Genomic DNA, 20,943 nt, shown 5'->3' with positions numbered 1-20,943 from the left:
AAGAAGACGCTCTGTGTATCCTCTGTCTATGAACTTCCTAACCATCGTATTGAGTTTATGGTCTAAACTAATGGGATCATCAACAATCCGTTTAACCCTCAATAGCTGACTATACGGTAGGGATTTGATCATCCCCTTAGGGTGATGACTGTCAAAGCTGAGTAGATTGTTGCAGTCCGTGTCTTTAACAAATAAATCAGTTACAAGTTTATTATTTTGTATGCATACCAAGGTATCAAGAAATTGGACCTGACTATCAGAAACAACCATAGTGAATTGAATGTCGGAGTCTATCAAGTTTAAATGCTCAAAAAAACTGTTCAAACCAAGCAGGTCCCCTGTCCAAATGAGGAAGACGTCATCTATGTATCGCCACCACCCAAGTACCGAAGTGAAGTGGTGGGATACATAGATCGACGTCTCCTCCATGTCAGCCATGACAATATTGGCATACGTAGGGGCCACATTGGACCCCATAGCCGTTCCAGCTGTTGCGTCGCTGTGCATCGTCACGGCGAGTCAGATCACATGTGATAGCCTTACCCAATGGACAGATAGAGTTGGGGCATGTGCAGTTCGGTGTTTGTAACGCCGGAAATTTTAATTCCACACATGTTCTGTTCAGGATGTCCTTGTTTCTCCAGATTGGTGAGTGCCAGCTATTGTGTATTATAATGTGATTATTAATCAATATGCAATTAATGCATTACACTATTTTATAGGCACGTATGACACTCGTTGGAATTTTAAAGTTCTTCATACCATTTGTCAATGTTTGACTCTTGTACACATATATATAATATTTTGTTACACTGTTACACGGGGTATTTTTTTCAATATGAAGTGTATAATTGCTGCTATTTAGATGATTTGTTAATTGAGCTTTGTGCTCCCTATATATACCTGTGTGTGCTTTTCACTAATTGCTTGAAAATGCTTCCATGGAGGAAGTGAAACGTTGCTGTGTTGGGTGAATAAATTTCATTTTTTGCTATTGAGTGCTGCTTCTTTGCTCGATTTTTTCCATATACCTTACTGGGAGAACGTCACTCCCTGTTATTTGAATCTTAGCACCAGCTGTTTTTGTTTTTTTGCACAGTGCTGCTCCTATTATATGTTTGTTTCTATATATATATATATATATATATATATATATATATATATATATACATATATATATATATATGTATATATTAGAAAGATGATTTTTTCACTTTTTTTTTCCTTCACAGAACAGGACGCAGACTGATCTCTCTCTCCTCTCAGAACAACTACAATGGGAGGAGAGAGAAACACAGCCCATGTCCTGGCTGTGTTATGAAAATAACTGTCAGTGATCTCTGTGATAGGTTTTATCACAGAGATCACCTGATCAGGGACCAGTCACAACGGTCCCTGACTGTTGCTATGCCAGCTACCGACACAGGTAAGCTTTGCACTGCGCATGCGGGCGCCATTTTGGGGGGGGGTCGGACGAGGGGGGAGGATCGGACAAGGGGGGGTCAGACCAGGGGGGGATCGGACATGAAGGGGAATCGGACGTGGGGGATCGGACGTGGGAGGGGGGGACACACTAATTACCCGTTCTCTCTCCTCTCTAAGGAGTTATTCCATGAGAGGAGAGAGAAATTGCAACGATTTGCTGCTTTACTGTGAATGCCGTGAATCGTTATAACGATTCACGGCGATCACATGACCAGAGATCACTCGTGATGGTCTCTGATCATTGCTCCGAACACTCAGCTACCTCCGGTAGCTGAGAGAACGGAGCTATGCACTGCGCATGTGTGCGCCATTTTGGGGGGAGGGATCGGACGAGGGGGAGGGTCGGACGTGGGAGGATCGGACGTGGGAGTGGTGGGGGAACACTTATTACCCGTTCTCTCTCCTCTCTAAGGAGTTATTCCATGAGAGGAGAAAGAAATGGCGACGATCTGCCGCTTTAGCGTGAATGCCGTGAAATAACGATTCAGGCCGATCACATGACCAGAGACCACTCGTTATGGTCTCTGGTCATTGCTCCGAACTCTCAGCTACCTCCGGTAGCTGAGAGAACGGAGCTCTGATCTTCCGTTTCGGCGCTACTTTGGGCTAAAGCAATCACGTGAAAAGGCGGCGCCTTAGCCTAAAGCCCATTAGTGACGAACGTAAAAAGGCGTACTGTTGGTCACTAAGGGGTTAAAGATTCTTTAAGATCCATTAGGACTATATGACTGAAAAACATATTTCTCAAGTGGATGTTATATACTTAGCAGTCAGTTTATTATGAACACTTACTTAATACTTTGTTGGGCCATCTTTACTCATACCCATACTATGTAGATCGAAGCATATTGTACCTTGAGAGGCTTTTCTTATATTCTGTCTGTCTGCTTGTTCAAAACCAGCAGAACTCCACTCTGCTCCATCCAATAGATGTCTGCCATAAAAGGCTTTGCACTGAAAGGGTTATCCAAGACTTTTTAAAAGTGGCAGCATAGCAGGAGATGGAACAAAATAATAAACTTGCAGATACTCGCCACTGATGTGCCCCTCCACTCCAGAGCTTAGACCCCATTCTCCACAGTTCCCATCATAGAAGCTCCTGCACCCTTCATGTTTCATTTATCTGTCAATTGCGACTGCAGCCAATTGCTGGCCTCAGGGGAGATGCTGCCATAATTGGTACATGACCGATGAGGCCAGCAATTGACTGCAGTGGCATGTGACCGATGAAAGGCATGTGACCACTGTAGGAGCTTTCCGGGACCAGAGCCATGAAGAATGGGGCCTCAGACCGGGAGCCGTGGCAATCCAGGAGGTTAATATATGCTAGTTTATTATTTTACCCCATCCCCTGCCCTGCTGTCAATTTAAAAAAAAGTCTAGGATAACCCCCTTAAGTCCCTGTTTTTTGTATTATGCTCGCACCAATGCTTCACCCACAATCATTCCACAATCAAAGCTGTAAGGCTATGTTCACACGGAGTATTTTGGGGGAGGAATATCTGCCTCAAAATTCCGTTTGGAACTTTGAGGCAGATATTCCTCTCCCTGCACGCCGATTTTCGCGGCGATTATCGCGCCGTTTTTCGCCCGCGGCCATTGAGCGCCGCGGGCATAAAACAGCGAGAAATATGCTTTCTCCTGCCTCCCATTGAAGTCAATGGGAGGTCAGAGGCGGAAGCGCCCGAAGATAGGGCATGTCGCTTCTTTTTCCCGCGAGGCAGTTTTACTGCTCGCGGGAAAAAGACGCCGACGCCTCCCATTGAAATCAATGGGAGGCGTTCTCGGGCCGTTTTTGCCGAGTTTTGCGACGCGGTTTCCGCGTCAAAAAACTCGGCAAAATACCCTGTGTGAACATAGCCTAAAATGTCGATTTATTAACCTAGAAAAAATGTGATAAGTAAAATAGCTGATTCAATTAAATGTTAATACTCCTGCATGTTACTGCAGTTGTGTCATCTCTGTTGTAAATATGCCACCACCTTTCTTTTCATGCTTGATGTTCCAAGCCAGTGCATTATATTGTAAAATTTATTTTACGGTTTGTGATATTATTGACTTTTTAAATAAACTGTTCAAATAAAAAGAATAGCAAAACTCATTGTTTCTGCAATAGAAAAAAATTTAACAACTACGTCTTCTTTCAGTCAGAAGATGATATTCTCCTCCGTAATGACCTTGAGAAGCTAGAGGATGAGTATTCAGAACGCTTTAAACTTTGGTTCACTGTGGAAAGTGCTCCAGAAGGTGAGGACATTGTCATTAAAATGTTTTTTGCCCTGTTCACATCACATTTATAGACTTCCATCTGAGATATACAGATGGACAGTGATGTCAAGATCTACAATGCCGGAGTCCCCAGCCAGAGCATCGCAAGCGCTTTGGCTGGGAAATCCAGAACTGGAGAAGTTCCTGACACCACTGTCCATACATGTACTGTATAGTGATGTCAGGGGCTTTCAATTATGAAGTCCCCTGACCAGAGCATGACAGCGCAATGGCCTGGGACTGGAGAAGCCACCGACATCACTGTACATATATGGACAGTGATGTCAGGGGCTTTCAAATACGGAGTCCACAGCCAGAGAATTGGAAGCGCTTTTGCTGGGGTCTCTGGGAAGCCCATTAATTCACTGTTCATTCACTATTTCACTGTCCATAGTCTACTACGCTATTCCATCCTTCAAAATAATGATATACCGACGTATACCAGCCCAACGGAGGCCAAAAGATCATCCTTTTGGCTTCCACTATGCTAATGGAGCCCTATGGACACACATAACGTGTACATTGAAAGCTTTCCCAATGTACATGCTAAACGTAGGGCATAAACGCAATTTGAATGAGGCCTTACTTTTCTAGGTATGAATAGATAACATGCTTGATAATTGCTAGGCAACAACATTCAGAGCCACAAACAAAAACACTGTGCAAAATATAAATATTAGGGGACATCAAAATGAATGCATAAGAAGCATGGAGGAGTTGCCAAATTGCTGCGAAAAATGGAAGCAGACACCTGGTTACTATATGCACTTTCTCCATTATTCCTTTGCACTAGTTGTGCTCTGATTTTTTTACTTGTAAATGTAGTGTAAAAGGTTTACTGTGTACTATTCAATAATGTTAAAGGCTGTATACACCTTTGAAAACTTTATTTATATAAAAATGTATCAGTGTTGATTGGTGCAACTTTATTATTAAATTTTATTTTAAATTATTTTTACTTTTTGAGATATAGCTGGTTTGTATCTGTGACGCCGGAGGCGGGTCCGGCATCTGCCAGTGATCCCCGCCACTGTGTCTTGTGCCTCTCTCGGCGCTTCCCATCGCAGGCTGTGGCCGCTTCTTAAAGGATCAGTGCGCGCAAAATTCTAAAAGTTACCCTATCACCCCTGCTGTGTCCCAGGACTTTTTAAGGCACCTCCTCCATCTCCCAAGTTTCTGAGCAATTTTTTTTTTTTAAACTCGTTTTATTAAGAATTGTTACAGTATAAAAACAGTCACACATCGCTAATTACAATATTTGGCATATTGGATCAAATAGCAAGTCAAGTAATGAGTACATATAAAGCATTACAAAAAGATGATTTCCCACAAATAATGGCGCTTAGATTGGTTTGCTAGAACGTATGTATGACAATTCAACAAAAAGACAAAAACCAAAAACAGATATAAAGGAAAACAAAACAACCTAGGACCCATGTTACCCACGAGCAACTGATAAATCTGGTACAGCAAGTTCATGGAGATACATAATAAAAATTTGTGGGTCACCTATATTACTATCTCACAGTATCTGGTGAACCAGCGACGGGGTTGACTGTCAGAGGGGAGTTATTCCAAATATCCCAAACCTTAGAAAATTTAGTACTACAACCACGATTTAGAAATACAACTTTCTCAAAAGGTATTACAGAATTTACCAATCCCTTCCAATAACCAATGGATGGAGGTCGATCATTGATCCAATGTTGTGAGTTTCTCTCAAGAAAATTCTAGTGTGGTGATTCCATGTCTCCCCATCCAGTATACCAAACAAACATATCTTAGGACATAAAGGGATGCCTACATGCAATAAGGACGATAACAGGGATAGTATGTTGTTCCAGAAGTCCCTTATGACCGTGCATGACCATATCATATGCCAAAAATCTTCCTCCGGAACATGGCATCTCAGAAATTCTGAAGAAGGCAAACGTCCCATTTTGTTTATCCTAACCGGGGTCAAGTATGCCTGGTGTATTATATATAACTGGATCATTTTATTGTTTGCGGATGGGGAAACATGAAGATGAGACTCCAAAATATCATCCCATTCATCTGTCTGAATGGTAGGAATCCATCGTTTCCATCTACTCTCTATAGCTAGTGGAGTGGAATTCACCGTGACGGATAACAAATGGGTATATAGAACGGATATCAGGCCTCGTGGACCTTGGGAGTTAAGAATCCCTATCAGTGGAAAGGAAGAGATTGTTAAGTTATTTCTCAAGTGATGGAATTGGGTTTGTAAAATATGTCGGGTCTGTAGATACCTATGAAAATGGGTACGTGGTATGTCATACTTAGTCTGCAACTGAGTGAATGAAAGTAGGACATTATCCTCATATAGGTCCCCTATAGTTGCAGTAGCTGGAGATAACCGTGGGGGCATTAAAGGAAAGTAAGAAGCATTATTCCATAGAGGCATTTCAGACACAATATCATTGTAACCCAACTGCTTTTTCGCTTGTCTCCAAACCACACGAGCCAGCTTGTGTAAGGGCAGGGGTTTAATTTGAGCAGGGAGAGAATTTACTTCAAGGGAGCCAAGCAAACATTGACTCCCAAGTACATGTGCCAAATGGTGCTCTGAGTTGGGAAGGTCCTTTTCAGGCATCCAGGAACTTAAAGTTTTCAGTTGACCTGCTAAATAATATACAAAGAAATCAGGCAGAGCCGTCCCTGCCAGTGCCTTAGGCCTTTGGAGCGTGGACAACCTAAGTTTATGTCTAGAATTCCCCCATATGAACGGTGATAACAAGGAGTTGAGCTGTTTAAAAAAGGATTTAGGTACGACAACCGGACTGTGCTGAAGGGCATATAGAAATTTAGGCAACAAAATCATTTTAACCAGGTTTATACGGCCAGATACTGATAAAGGCAGTTTACCCCATGCATGAAATTTAGACCGTGTGAAGCCCAATAGCGGTAACATATTTAAGGAAAGGTCAACATTTGGAAGTTTAGTGATGAATATGCCCAGATATTTGAAATTATCTACTAGAGGCAACGGCGACAACTCAGATAGGCCAGGGGGCTGTGCTTTGGACAGGGACATAAGAGATGATTTCCCCCAATTAATAGAAAGACCGGAATATTGTCCAAAACGTTCAATTATATTAATTACCGAGGCAAGGGTATCCTGCACTCTATCCATAAAAAGCACCATATCATCTGCATAGAGACCAATGGTGTCCGTACGGTCTGCTATGTTTATACCTGTAATATGTGGAGAGGAGCGTATCCGCAATGCTAAAGCCTCAATTGGCAAACTAAATAAAGCGGGCGAGAGGGGGCATCCCTGACGTGTACCCCTTTGAAGAGCAAATGACGGGGATAGTATATTATTCACCAAGACATTAGCCCGGGGTGAAGCATATATTATCTGTATCCATTTACAAAAAACGGGACCAAAACCAACGTTTTCCAGGCAAGCAAATAAAAAGGGCCATTCAATGGAATCAAAAGCCTTTGTTGCGTCCAGGGACGCCAAAGCCCAAGTGTTTTCCTGCAATGCACTATATTGAACTATCGTCTGAACCCTCCTAATACTTATAGATGTGCTTTTACCCGGCATAAAGCCGGTTTGATCCGGGGGTATCAAATCCAAGATGACCGTATTCAGTCTTTGAGCAAGGATTTTAGTCAGGATCTTATAGTCGGCATTTACCAATGATATGGGCCGGTATGAACTACAGTCCAAGGGGTCCTTTCCGGGTTTAAGCAGAACCACTATGGTGGCATCATAAAATGCGGATGGCAATGCCCCAGAAGCAATGGCAGACTCAAAGACCTTCTGTTACTGGGGTGTTAAATGGTCACTGTATTTACTATAGATCTCTATAGGCAGGCCATCTGGACCGGGGGCTTTACCTTTAGCCATAGCTTTGATGGAAAGGGTGATTTCATCTATTGTGATATCGGCATCCAGAAATGCCCGTTGAGTGTCTGTGAGCTGCGGGAAAGATAAATCTGAGAGATAAGCAGAAATATCCATATCAGTTATAGCCAATGTAGTCTTATAAAGGGAAGTATAATAATCCTGAAAGCATTGAGTCAAAAGTTCTGCTTCCACAAGTATATCCCCGGAAGGGGGCCTAAGCTTAAAGACCGCATTCGAGGCAGAGTTTTGCTTCACCATGAATGCTAATAGTTTGCTGGATTGATTCCCCAGTTCAAAGTATGACTGTCTAGAAAAAAATAACTACCGTTTAGATTTAACGTGTTGTTGTTGGGCGTATAATCTCTGAAAGCTCAACCATTCAGACCTGTGTGCATCAGTAGGGTCAGAGACATAGGACCTTTCAGCTAATGCTAGCCTATTTGTCAGAATTTCCTCATCCTGGGCTGACGTGCGTTTAATGTAAGAAATAGTAGAGGATAAACAGCCTCGCAAGTATGCTTTGAGGGTATCCCAAAAAATAGAGGCACCCATGTGTATATCGTTCGTGGATATAAAGCAATCTAGTTGATCCGGGATCCTATCTGATGGGCCGATTAAAGATAACCAGAAGGGGCTCACCCTCCACAGGGGCCTACTTCTGCTGGACAGAGTTCGGAGAGTGAGTTTCTGAGCAATGTTGTTGCTAACCTTGTGTTAGTCTGCAAAGGTTCCATAGGCTGTTCCTGTATCCAGTGTCACTGACGACTTTAGTATCCATGTTCGGTGTCCATGTCAAGTTCTGTGTCTGTGACGACTTCAGTATCCATGTCCGTGTCAAGTCCAGTGTCCGTGACAACTTCAGTATCCGTGTCCGATGTCCGTGTCAAGTCCAGTGTTCGTGACAACTTCAGTATCCGTGTCCGGTGTCCGTGTCAGGTCCAGTGTCCAACTTCAGTATCCGTGTTCTGTTTCCGTGACAAGTCCAGTATCTGCATCCAGTGTCCGAAACCAGATCTGCTTCTAATAATCCAGCACTAGACAGTTTCCGATAATCCAGCACAAGCCAGTTTCCGATAATCCAGCACAAGCCAGTTTCTGATAATCCAGCACAAACCAGTTTCTGATAATCCAGCCAAACCCGCTTCCGATAATCCAGCACAAGCCAGCTTCCAGCTATCCGGCACCAGCCTTCCATCCAGGTACAACTGACCAGTGACTGTCTTACATTTGTTTGACCAGATGCTACTCCATTACAGCGAAGTGGTCCAGTGGGTCGACAACCCCAGACGTAACAGTATCCTGTATACAGAGCAGCTGTATCTAGCGCTAAAACCTGTTTCCGTCAGGTCAGCGGCACTGACGGGTTCTCTGACACGCAGGATCGAGCTGTTGTTGATCACATCTAAGTATATAACTTAGACGTGATTGATAACAGGTGGACCCGTCAGAGTGCACCAAAGTGGCACCAATTACACAGATACACATGTTTATAAAAATGTTAAAAAAAACCTTTTCAAAGGTAGCCTTTAACCCCTAGCCGCACCACTCAGTAACTATACGTCCTCGCGGTTAATAAAAATGTTTTATAAAGGTGTAAAAATAAAAGTTGTCTTTTTCCTATAATAAGTATTTTATTATAGGAAAAAAATGAAAACGTTAAAAAAAATACACATATTTGGTATCACCGCATTCGTAACGACCCAAACTATAAAATTAGAATGTTATTTTTCCCTCACGGGAACACCACAAAATAAATTAAAAACTATGACAGCATCGCTATTTTTTGGTCACCAACCCTCCCAAAATATAGAATAAAAAGTGAAAAAAAAGTCGCATGTACCCCAAAATAGTACCATTAAAAACTAGCACCCGTCCCGCAAAAAAACAAGCCCTTACATAGCTTTTTGACTAAAAAATAAAAAAGTTATGGCTCTCAAAATATGGCAACACAAAAAATAAATTATTTTATAAAAATTAGATTTTATTGTGCAAAAGCAGCAAAACAAAAAACTATATACATATGTATATAGTACGTACCGTACAAGTCTGTACGTATATCGTACGTACCGACTTGCAGAAAAAGAAAAAGGAACTTATTGTGTACGGTCAATGCCGTAAGAAATAAAGAATTAAAAATGTCAAAATCGCTGTTTTTTGGTCACCTTAGCTCTAAAAAGTTTTTATAAAAAGTGATCAAGAAGTTGTATGCAAGTACCATAAAATGGAACCAATAAAAGCTACAGCTCGTCCTGCCAAGAAAAAAGCCTTCACACAAAAATGTTTTTTTTTAACAAATAGTCTTTTCTTTGTAAAAGTAGTCAAATATAAAAAAACTTATATAAATTTGGTGTCACTATTGGGGGGTTTCCACTGTTTTGGTCCCTCCAGGGCATTGCAAATGCAACATGGCACCGAAAACCATTCCAGCAAATCCGCGATCCAAAAGGCGCTCCTTCTCTTCTGAGCCCTGCCTTGGGTCCAAACAGCAGTTTATTACCACATATGGGGTATTGCCGTAATCGGGAGAAATTGCATTACAAATGTTGCAGTGCTTTTTCTCCTTCATTCCTTGTAAAAATTAAAAAATTCTATGTTTTAGCAGAAAAAAAGTTGAATTTTATCTTCACAGACTAATTCCACTAAATTCTGCAAAAAAAAAACTGTGGGGTCAAAATGCTAATTATACCCCTAGAAAAACGCCTTGAGGGGTGTAGTTTCCAAAATGGGGACACTTTTGGGGGGTTTCTACTGTTTAGGCACCACAAGACCAAGTGGCGGATTAAGTAGACCATAGGCCCTGGGCTGTTCCACAAACTTGGGACCCTCTACCCCTGCCGCTCTGCCATGTCTATAGTGAGCACCACCTTTTTGTATGAGAATTGACAAATGGGTGATACGATTCCTCTTGTTAAAGGGCATACTGACAGTCTCCAACCATCGCTGACTGTATCACACTCTGTAGGGACACATCCTCTTGACGATGGGAATGGTAACATGCATTTGTCTATTAGTCCTGGGTATGCAAAGACTTTATGTGGAATTAAGTATTTCCTATAACAGACATGTCAGGAGAGGTGACAGATCATCTATAGATCCAGTGTCTCACAAGTGACATCTTCTCTGATGGGAGTCGTTCTCTTTTGTTCTCCATCTGACACAGACCGGTATGGCGACTTCTCCTGATGAGACATCTTTGCTCCTCACTCCTTTGCCAGCCTCTATAGAAACACAAAAATTCAGACACCATGGCCCAGGATCATACATTAAAGGGGTTGTCCAGGCACAGACCGGTTTTTCATACTGATGAGTTATCGATGTGCCCGGACAACCCCTTTTACACAGACTTAATTAGAATGCATACAGACCCCAGACCTTCTAAACTATTGCTATCCCCAGACCAGACCCCCCTAAACAAATACAGACCCCAGAACAAGCACCCTAAATAAATACAGACCCCAGAACAAGCACCTTAAATACAGACCTTGGACCAGACCCATAAATACAGACTACATACCTGACCCCCTAAACTAATACAGACCCTAGACCAGGCTTCCTAAATACATACCCCATAAACTAATGCAGACCCCAGACCAGACCCCTTAATACAGACCCCAGACCTGACCCCCTAAACTAATGACCCCAGACCTGACTCCCTAAATTAATACATACCCCAGACCAGGCCCCCTAATTGCTGCTAAAGTTCTAAGCCTTGTAAAATTCTTGAAAAATAAAAGGACGTTCAAAACATTATGCAAACATAAAGTAGACATATGGGATATGTGAAATAGTAACTATTTTGTGTTGCATTACTATCTGTTTTACAAGTAGATACATTGACATTTTGAAAAATGCTAATTTTTGTGAATTTTCCCAAAATTGTTACCGCTTTCACAAATTTATATTGAATTTATCAACCAAATTTTTTCACTAACATAAAGTACAATATGTCACGAGAAAACAATCTTAGAATCGATAGGTAAAAGCATTCCCAAGTTATTACCACATAAAGCGACACGTCAGATTTGAAAAAATCATCTGTGTCCACAAGGCCAAAACAGGCTGCGTCCTAAAGGGGTTAATTATTAATCACATTTAGTTGTGCCATTTTTGTTTCGATTTTAGTTTGCTATTTATTGCATTTTCATTATACTTTTACCCAATATCTACTGTCTTGAGTTTACTTTACACCAGTTTAGAGTGATAGATTGGTCAGAAAATGATCTGAAATTCAATATGACTATAAACTCACAAAAGACCCACCAAGTTTGGTCTAACAAAACCTGCTTATTTACTAACATTAATTCTTTCTTCTGTTTCTATGATGGTGTTAAGCGTGGGAATACAGCAAGGGTTTTATTGACTTGAAGATGATCCAAGAACATCTACCACCACCTGCCGATGATGTCATCATTTTAATTTGTGGTCCTCCTGCCATGATAAAGCTGGCTTGCAGACCAAATCTAAACGTATTAGGATATCATGGAGATATGTGTTATGTTTTCTAAAAAAATGTTAATTTATTTTTATTTTATCAATTTTACATTGTGAGGCCTCATGCACACGAACGTATTTTTTTCGGGTCCAGTGTCACCAGTATTTCACCCGTATTTATGGACCCGTTTTATCTGCACTAATCGGCAGCCCATTCTCTCTATCAGTTCTGAATAGAGAGAAGAGGCAGCCCTTTGGGACAGAGTTTCCGCAGTGATTGAAAGTAAAATAAGTAAAGTAAAAAAAGTTCATACGTACCGTTGTCTTGGTGACGCGTCCCTCTTTTGACATCCAGTCCGACCTCCCTGGATGACGCGGCAGTGCATGTGACCAGTGCAGCCTGTGATTGGCCTGTGATTGGCTGCAGCGGTCACATGGGATGAAACGTCATCCCGGAAGGCCGGACTGGAAGAAGAAGCAGGTAGTCACTATTACTACTATTAACTGCAGCGGTAGTCACTCTCCCGGGTGCTGAAAGAGTTACTGCCGATCAGTTAACTCTTTCAGCACCCTGGACAGTGACTATCCCCTGACGTCGCCTAGCAACGCTCCCGTAATTACGGGTGCACGCACGTAGCCACCTTTAATTACGGGAGCCCCATAGACTTCTATGGGCCTGCCCGTGCCGTAATTACGGCCTGAAATAGGACAGGTTCTCTATTTTTCAACAGCCCGGGCACTTTGCCGTAAGCAAACGGGAAGGTACCCGTGGCCAATAGAAGTCTATGGGCCCGTAATTACGGCCCGTGATTACGGGCGCTTTTACATTCGTGTGCATGAGGCCTAAGCATGAACTGTGTTTTCCCACCAAAATACATTCCAACTACAGACATAATACAAAAAAAATCAAATAACGTCTTCTAACAATCCCTAACAAAAAAGCAGGAACACAATGAGAGATTTCCTTACTATCAGCATGTGATTTATATTATTTTTATCTGCAACTATGTATGCTCTTCTGTTTGCATTTTTTTTCTTTTACTCTAATATTTATATGTAATTTATGTATGTTTCAATATTATTTAGCAGACAAATATGTAATTAGAAATTTGGGATTAAATACGATGAGCTTTAATCAATGCAGATCTGTCATGCAAAAATATATATATATAATTTAATACAGCAGGATAAATGATTGAAGCCCGCAGTCCGCATCCTACTACCTTCAACCAGTCTGTTTCCCGCTAGCAGACCGTATCCTGCTATCCGCTACCAGTCTATATCCTGCTACCTTGTACCAGTTTGAATCCTACTATCCGCTACTAGTCTGTATCGCTGTACTAGTTCGTATCCTGCTATGTGCTACCAGTCTGTATCCCGCTACCTGCTACCAATTCGCATCCTACTACCTGCTACTAGTTTGTATTTTGCCACCTACTATCAGTCTGTATCCTGCTCTGAGCCTGAAGGCCACTACTAGCTACAAACGGTGACATCAGATCTATACCTGCCTGCCACAGTGTTATCTGCCAGTACCTTTGCCCACAGTGTACCTTAAAGAGGCTCTGTCACCACATTATAAGAACCCTATCTCCTACATAATATGATCGGCACTGTAATGTAGATTACAGCAGTGTTTTTTATTTAGAAAAACCCGCAATTTTTGACGGAGTTATGACCTATTTTAGCATTTTGGCTTTATTCTAATTAGTTTATTAATGAACAACTGGGCGTGTTTTACTTTTTAACAACTGGGTGTTGTGAAGAGAAGTGTATGACTCTGACCAATCAGTGACCAATCAGCGTCATACACTTCTCCCCATTCATTTACACAGCAGCATCGTGTTCTTACCAGAACACGATGTGCAGCCACATACACACACATTAATGTTAATCAAGTGTCCTGACAATGAATACACATTACCTCCAGCCAGGACGTGATGTGTATTCAGAATCCTGACACTTCTCTGCACTTCTCTGTGATTTACTGCACAGCAGGCGTAGTCTCGCGAGATTACGCTGTAAGATGTCATTTACAGCGAGATCTCGCTGTGCTGTGCTGTAACTCACACAGACGGTACAGAAGTGGTTAGGATTCTGAATACACATCCCGTCCTGGCTGGAGGTAATGTCTATTCATTGTCAGGACACTTGAGTCTCCCAGCAACGCAGTCCAGATCCCCATACGGGGGCTAAAGGGTGAATACTGGGGAGGCTAGTTAGACAACTCCCTTAGAGGTTGCCCTAATTCAAACCGCTTAAGTAGCACAGTGGGTCCACAACCCGCCGGTCATTACAGCCTGATGTAATAGTTGAAATAGAATACTGACAAACACATAGATGTACCCATACAATAGTGTCAGCTGCATATCAATGTCAATAACATAGAACAATATTGGTAGTGCCCATAAAATTGTACCAACCACATAGTGCAAGCCATCTGTCAGGATCCTGGTAGCGGCCAATCACCCATTGAGGCTACATCTCCTGCACTTAGAGATCAGAACAAGATTAAGAAATCTTGTTTGGCAGAACAGGTTCCATGATCATTCCTATGTGAGAGTTTAGTAGAGGATATGCAGTAAAATCCGCATGTAATACATACTCTGCAGCGGATTTTTGCAGTGGGGTCTTAACTTACTGTAAGGCTATGTCCACATGCTTAACAAAAAACGTCTGAAAATACGGAGCTGTTTTCAAGGGAAAAGAGCCTCTGATTTTCAGCCGTTTTTTAAGCAACTAGCGTGTTTTTTTTTCGGCGTTTGTTTACGGCCGTTTTTTGAGCTGATTTTCTATTGACCCAAGGAAAAACACCTCCAAAAATGGCTCAAGAAGAGACATGCACTTCTTTTTTTATGGGGCGTTTTTTTATGCGTCGTTTTTAAAAACGGCGCGTAAAAAACGCCCCATGGGAATGAAACGCCGAATTTCCCATTGAAATCAATGTTTGGAGGTGTTCAGCCCCCATATTTTCAGCCGTTTTTCGGGGCATTTACGGCCCGAAAAACCATTGAAAATAGCCTGTGTGAACATACCCTAATTGTTTAAGTGCTTCCAGGAAACATTAACCTGTAAAAAAATATTAGGAAATTGTGTTATCATCAGTTCCCTTATATATTACCCAAATAGTGACTCAATAACAGAGCAGGAAAATTAAATACTAATTGGTCGCATTCTAGATTCCATTTAACACCTTCCCATATTCGGAAGAGTAAGGGTATGTTCACACGTGCACGTCCGTTACGGCTGAAATTACGGAGCTGTTTTCAGGAGAAAACAGCTCCTGAATTTCAGACGTAATGGCATGTGCAGGCGTTTTTCGCAGCGTCCATTACGGACGTAATTGGAGCTGTTTTTCTATGGAGTCAATGGAAAACGGCTCCAATTACGTCCCAAGAAGTGACATGCACTTCTTTGACGCGGGCGTCTTTTTTACGCGCCGTCTTCTGACAGCGGCGCGTAAAAAAAATGACCGTCTGCACAGTACATCGTAAAACCCATTCAAATGAATGGGCAGATGTTTGCCGACGCTTTCAAGCAGTATTTTCGGCCGTAATTCCAGGCGTAAAACGCCTGAATTACGTCCGTAAATAGTGCGTGTGATCATACCCTTAGGGTATGTTCACACGTCTTAACAAATTACGTCTGAAATTACGGAGCTGTTTTCAGGCGAAAACAGCTCCTGAATTTCAGACATTTTTGCAAGTACTCACGTTTTTCGCGGCTTCCAAATTACGTCTGAAAACAGGCCGTGTGAACATACTCTAAGTATGGAGCGAACCCACAGGCGAAGCTCGCTCCATATTCTGCGGGTGTTAAGCTGTGTATTGCAGCTGTCACCCTACTCTAACGTTTAACCGATTACATGCTGCGGTCAAAAGCGACCGCAGCATTTCAGATTTTAGACAGAGGGATAATATAGCGCTATTTATCCCGCATGGTAAGTGCCATTTAACCCCTTAAGGACACAGGCAATTTTGGCCTTGAGGACAGAACAATTTTTTTATATTTCCCTCTTTGCATCCCGACGCTCATAACTTTTTTATTTTTTGTACAACGTAGTTGTATGAGACTTTGTTTTTTGTGGGACGAGTTGTACTTTATGTAGGTACCATTTTTTGGTACAAATACATTATCGTTTCATTTATATAAATTTTTATTTTGGCGAAAATGCTGAAAAAAAGCAGTTCTGTTGCAGTTTTAATATATTTTTTTTTACACCATACACCGATCATCATAAATAATGTTAGAAATTTGTTGTGCAGGTTGAAATGGTCGTGGCGATACCAAATATGTCTATATTATTTCATGTTTTGGGACTTATATTTTAAAAAGTTTATTTATTATTAAAAAAAATGTGTGTTTCTGTGTATTCTTTTTTACTTTTTATTTATTTATTTATCATTAATTTTTTTTTTACATTCAATTAACGTTTTCTTTTAATCCAATAAAGGGATTTTTCTTTTTTATTTTTATTTTTTAACTGTAATGTACTGGCATAGATCTATATGCCAGTACATTAGCCTGTGTACGAATTGTACACAGGCAGTTGTTAGGGCATACCTCAGTATGCTCTAACAATAGGAAATATGTTCAGACAGCCCTGGGGTTCTTCAATGGACCCTGGGCTGTCTGGCCGTACAAGTTATGGGCTTTGATCGCGTCACAGGTATTTTCTGTGACGAGATCAAAATGCAGTCCCCCCTCCTTGAACGCCACGATCAGCTTTTATCACGGCATTCAAGGGGTTAACGGCGGAGAGAGGATGTTTCACTTCTTTCCGCTGTTAGAGCGGGGCCGTGGCTGTGTATTACAGCCATTGCCCCGCTCTCGATCACGCGCAGGGACGGCTGTCACACAGGACGAGAATGCTCGTCCTAATGCGCGAAGTACCTGCCGCTTAGGACGAGCATTCTCCTCCTCCTCCTGATATTCTGGGGCAGAAATCCGATACTGACCCTCGGATTTCTGTTGCGGTTTGGCAGTATACAGCAGCGATTTCCACATGCAATTTATCCTCATTCTATAGAGATAAGCTGATTGTGACTTCTTGTGCTGTTTATATGATGAAATACACCATGGAAACCGCATTATTGTGTGACATGCCGCTTCTTTTTCTTCAGCGAGGCGTTTGCCAACGGGCATATGGGAGGGGCGTGCCGGCTGGCGGCACAGGCCCCCTCAAGCCGCAGGCCCCGTAGCAGCCACTACGACTGCTACCGCGGTAGTTACGCCACTGCTGCCGACTATAAGACGCAGGGACTTTTTAGCAAGATTTATTCTAGCTAAAAACTCTGTCTTATAGTCTGAAAAATATGCTAGTTATAAGGTGAAAAAATATATAACATCTATATTTACTGAGGAAATCCACAGAGTAATGCCAAAATGTCGAAGTGGGAGAAAATATATTTTGGGAGAAAACCCCACACAAGGCAAATTATAGATATAATAGTTCTAGTTATAACAAGCGCTTAACAATTTGCTGCAAACTATAAGTTCTAAAAAGTAAATACAACACCATGCCCACATGACACAAAAGATAGGAGACCACTCGTAATCCATCATATGTCAAAAATCATATGTCAAAAACACATCATATGTCAAAATACAGCACCAAAAGACCACCACCATAGGACCCCAACATAAATTGTAGGCTGTATTCTGCACACGGGGCCAGGGACTGCCTTGCTCTACTACCAGAATTGCAGACCATCAAACTGTACCAATTTTGGCAATAAATTTGTGAAGTCTTTCTGAAATTTGCATGTACTGAATTCCAATACTTTTTTTTTTTAATTCAGCCTAACATGAGTAGCTATCCCAAAAGCAGGGGGTTTTCGGTGTTCTTGTCTAATGTGCTGACGTTCAACACATCAGACAAAGAGGGGGGGGGGATTGCAACTTTTGGGCCATTTATGCAACTCTTAACACTTTTCTAAAAATGTCCTTTCAAATTTATTGTAATTTAAAACAGAAACTGGCATGAGTTATCGTGGAATTCTACGCTCCTAGCTGGTGTAGATTTCACTCTGGCTAGAGGATTAACATGGATCAGACAGGCCCCCTACCGCTCCCCCATGATAGAAGAAACCTCCAATCCTACTTGATTAACCCGACCGGGGCATTTAAGTGGTTTGTCATAGTGAGAGGGCACCCTCTGGTGACAAAGGGAGGGGTAAGGACAAATGCAGGATCTTTAAAGGGGTTTTTCCAAACCCAAGTTATTTTTGCCACGCTCCCGCTACCCTCTAGTTTATTTTTCTAAACATCTGTTTATTAAGAGTTTTACAAAGTTTAAAACAAAAAAAGAATAAAACAAGACATAATGGATATAGCAAGTGTATGTCTCATTGTACAAAATAAATTATGATGCAATCATGTTACACTTCAGTAAGAATATTGCACAAGGCTTTATTTTTGTCCTTTCCATAAACACATCCTGATATCAAAAACTACAAACAGACCTTCCCCTCCCCCACCCATTTCACACGAATGCCATCATAGAACAAAGAACTGAGGAATCAGACCAATCAGATAGTTAACCTGAAGGCCAGTAAACGAGGCTAGGGAACCTACCCAGGGTTCCCCTTAGATCAGAAGTAAGATACCACAGTGTATTTCATTATTCATACTATTTCTACATGTGAATACTCAGAAGAAATAAGCCCCTTCAGGTTTTTTTAAAAACTGCTTAGTCGTACTCTGATTATGTTTGATCGTGTCCAATCTACAGTACATCTCCAGAAAATGTCTCATTTGTGGGAGTGATGATGGAAGCCAATGATTAAGAAGACATCGTTTTGCTTTCAATAAAACGGCCACCACTATAAGTGGGAAGGAGCCCACTGATGGGGTTGCATAAAATAATCTGGACAGGGGATCTAGAGGTTGTTCTATCCTCCAATTGCTCAGGACAAACTTTAAAATCATCTTCCAAAATGACTGAACCAAGTCACGTGACCACATAGAGTGGAACAAGATTGCTCTAGGGAGGTTACATTTTGTCCAGGCAATTAAAAGAGAGGGTGCATTCGTATGCGGGAAGATATTAGAAGCATATTGTCATGAACAAATACACAGTAAACAGTGAGGTCCCTGTTCTTCCCAAACCTCTGTCCCTACCTACTTGTACGACCCGACCTAAACGACGGCGCACAACTGGGCGGCGTTCCCTATACTGGTACAAGTGAAACTGACAAACGGATAAGACAGAGACAGTATGAAATAACAAAGGGTCACCTGGGAAGTACATGGAGGGAGAGGCAGGGCAATTGCGCCGCGGACAAGCCCGGGCGCAAAAGGCGGAGTAAGGCAGGGTCAAACCGGGAGAGTGCGGAAAAACAAAAGTCAGAAGGCAAAGAAAAGTCAGGAGTCCAGCCGGGGTCAGGTCACAAGGAGTCGAAATGCAAGTCTCTCAGGGGAGTCTGAAATAAGGGAAAAGCACCAGGCAAGGAAACTCTAATTACAGACAAAGGCCTACAAGGTTGAACTAAATAAGGAGAGGGCGGGAGCTCAGGAACATGAGCCAGGCTTTGATTGACCTGACTCTCCTGTGCTCCCATTGGCTGCAGACTGCCTCAGTCTGCCAGGCCGGGCGACGCCCGAGCGAGTAACTCTCGATGTCCTGGAGACCGAGGGAGCCGCAGGCAGAGAGTACGTGACACATATATTGCTCGATGAATGAAGCGAAAATGGGTCTCACTCCACTGCTCATTAATCACAGCACTCTTGACATTCTGTAGCTCTTCTAATATTTTCTATGGGGCTTCAGAGTCTCCCAAAATGGGAATCTAATCACTGAATATATTTTGAGACATAGGCTCCAATAAAATCCTGATAATACCCCGATAATATATAGCAATAGATCCTTTAGATGTACCACTCCCAATGAAATTGGTTGTCTCATTTCTGAAGACAGATCTCTTAACTCGCCCGAACACATTGACCGTACTTGAAAATACTGTAAGTATCCCCCCGCCTGTAATTGGAATCTAGTCTGGAGCACCCGGAGGGTAAGCCATATGTGATCTTCAGTATGCAACATGTCCTATAGCTTTGATACACCTTTAATGTGCTATGATTGAAATAATCGATTGGACTGACGCTGGGGAAAGTTCCGATTAATACAGAGTGGAAAGTATTTAGAGATCTGAAAAATAACTTAAAGCGGTGTCTAATCTCCTTCCATGTACCAATAGTGTCCGTAAGAACCGGAGACTGTTTAATTTTGGGGGAAGAGAAGAAAAAGGTGTATGTAGGAAGGCAGATATATCCCATGGGAGGGCCAGACTAGATTCTAACTTATAATTCAAATAATAATTAGTCCGAAGCAACCACTCGGTTAAATGACGTATCAGGCTCCAGATTATATCCTCTACAGTTCGCAAAATTTACACACCTACTTGATTAGTAGAAAGCATCAATTTGGCTAAAGATATCTGAAGATCTTTACCAATACAAATATATGTAATAAAACCCGAATGTAATTGCACAATATCTTTATGTTGTAATAATAAGGGAATGGTTTACAATGGATACAGTAAAGCAGAAAAGCTAAGCATTTTTATGAAATAGCAGTGAGCCATCAAAGATAAGGGAATGTGCACCCACTTTTTCAATCTTGGATGAATATACGGAATATAGGAGGATAATTGAAGACATAAATAGATTCAGGGGATTTCCCAATACAGATACCTAAATAAGTAACATGAGATGCCACTGACTGAAGTGGAACTCTCAGCTCTTGCAGGTCACCAGATGAGAGATTGGACTTAAGGCTCAATATCTCACCTTTCAAAATATTTACTTTAGACCCAAATTAATGACCAAATTTCTCAATAACGGCAAATGTTTGAGCTAGATCACATTTGGGGTTTTGC

The 20,943-nt window shown here is 41.8% G+C and overlaps 1 protein-coding gene across 1 annotated transcript in view; it reads left to right on the top strand.

Annotated features, from left to right (window-relative positions):
• Window positions 1–13,063, top strand: part of CYB5R1 (cytochrome b5 reductase 1) — a 98,279-nt gene extending 85,216 nt beyond the window's left edge. The window contains exons 7-8 of the mRNA XM_075850599.1: window positions 3,633–3,732; window positions 11,966–13,063. Coding sequence (XP_075706714.1) covers window positions 3,633–3,732; window positions 11,966–12,138 — 273 coding nt within the window. The 3' untranslated portion in view covers window positions 12,139–13,063. The remainder of the gene's footprint in view (window positions 1–3,632; window positions 3,733–11,965) is intronic.
• Window positions 13,064–20,943: the final 7,880 nt, after the last annotated feature.

The sequence above is a fragment of the Rhinoderma darwinii genome, chromosome 2 (genome assembly GCF_050947455.1).
Source record: "Rhinoderma darwinii isolate aRhiDar2 chromosome 2, aRhiDar2.hap1, whole genome shotgun sequence".
NCBI lineage: Eukaryota > Metazoa > Chordata > Amphibia > Anura > Rhinodermatidae > Rhinoderma > Rhinoderma darwinii.
This window is presented reverse-complemented; position numbering and strand designations above follow the sequence as displayed.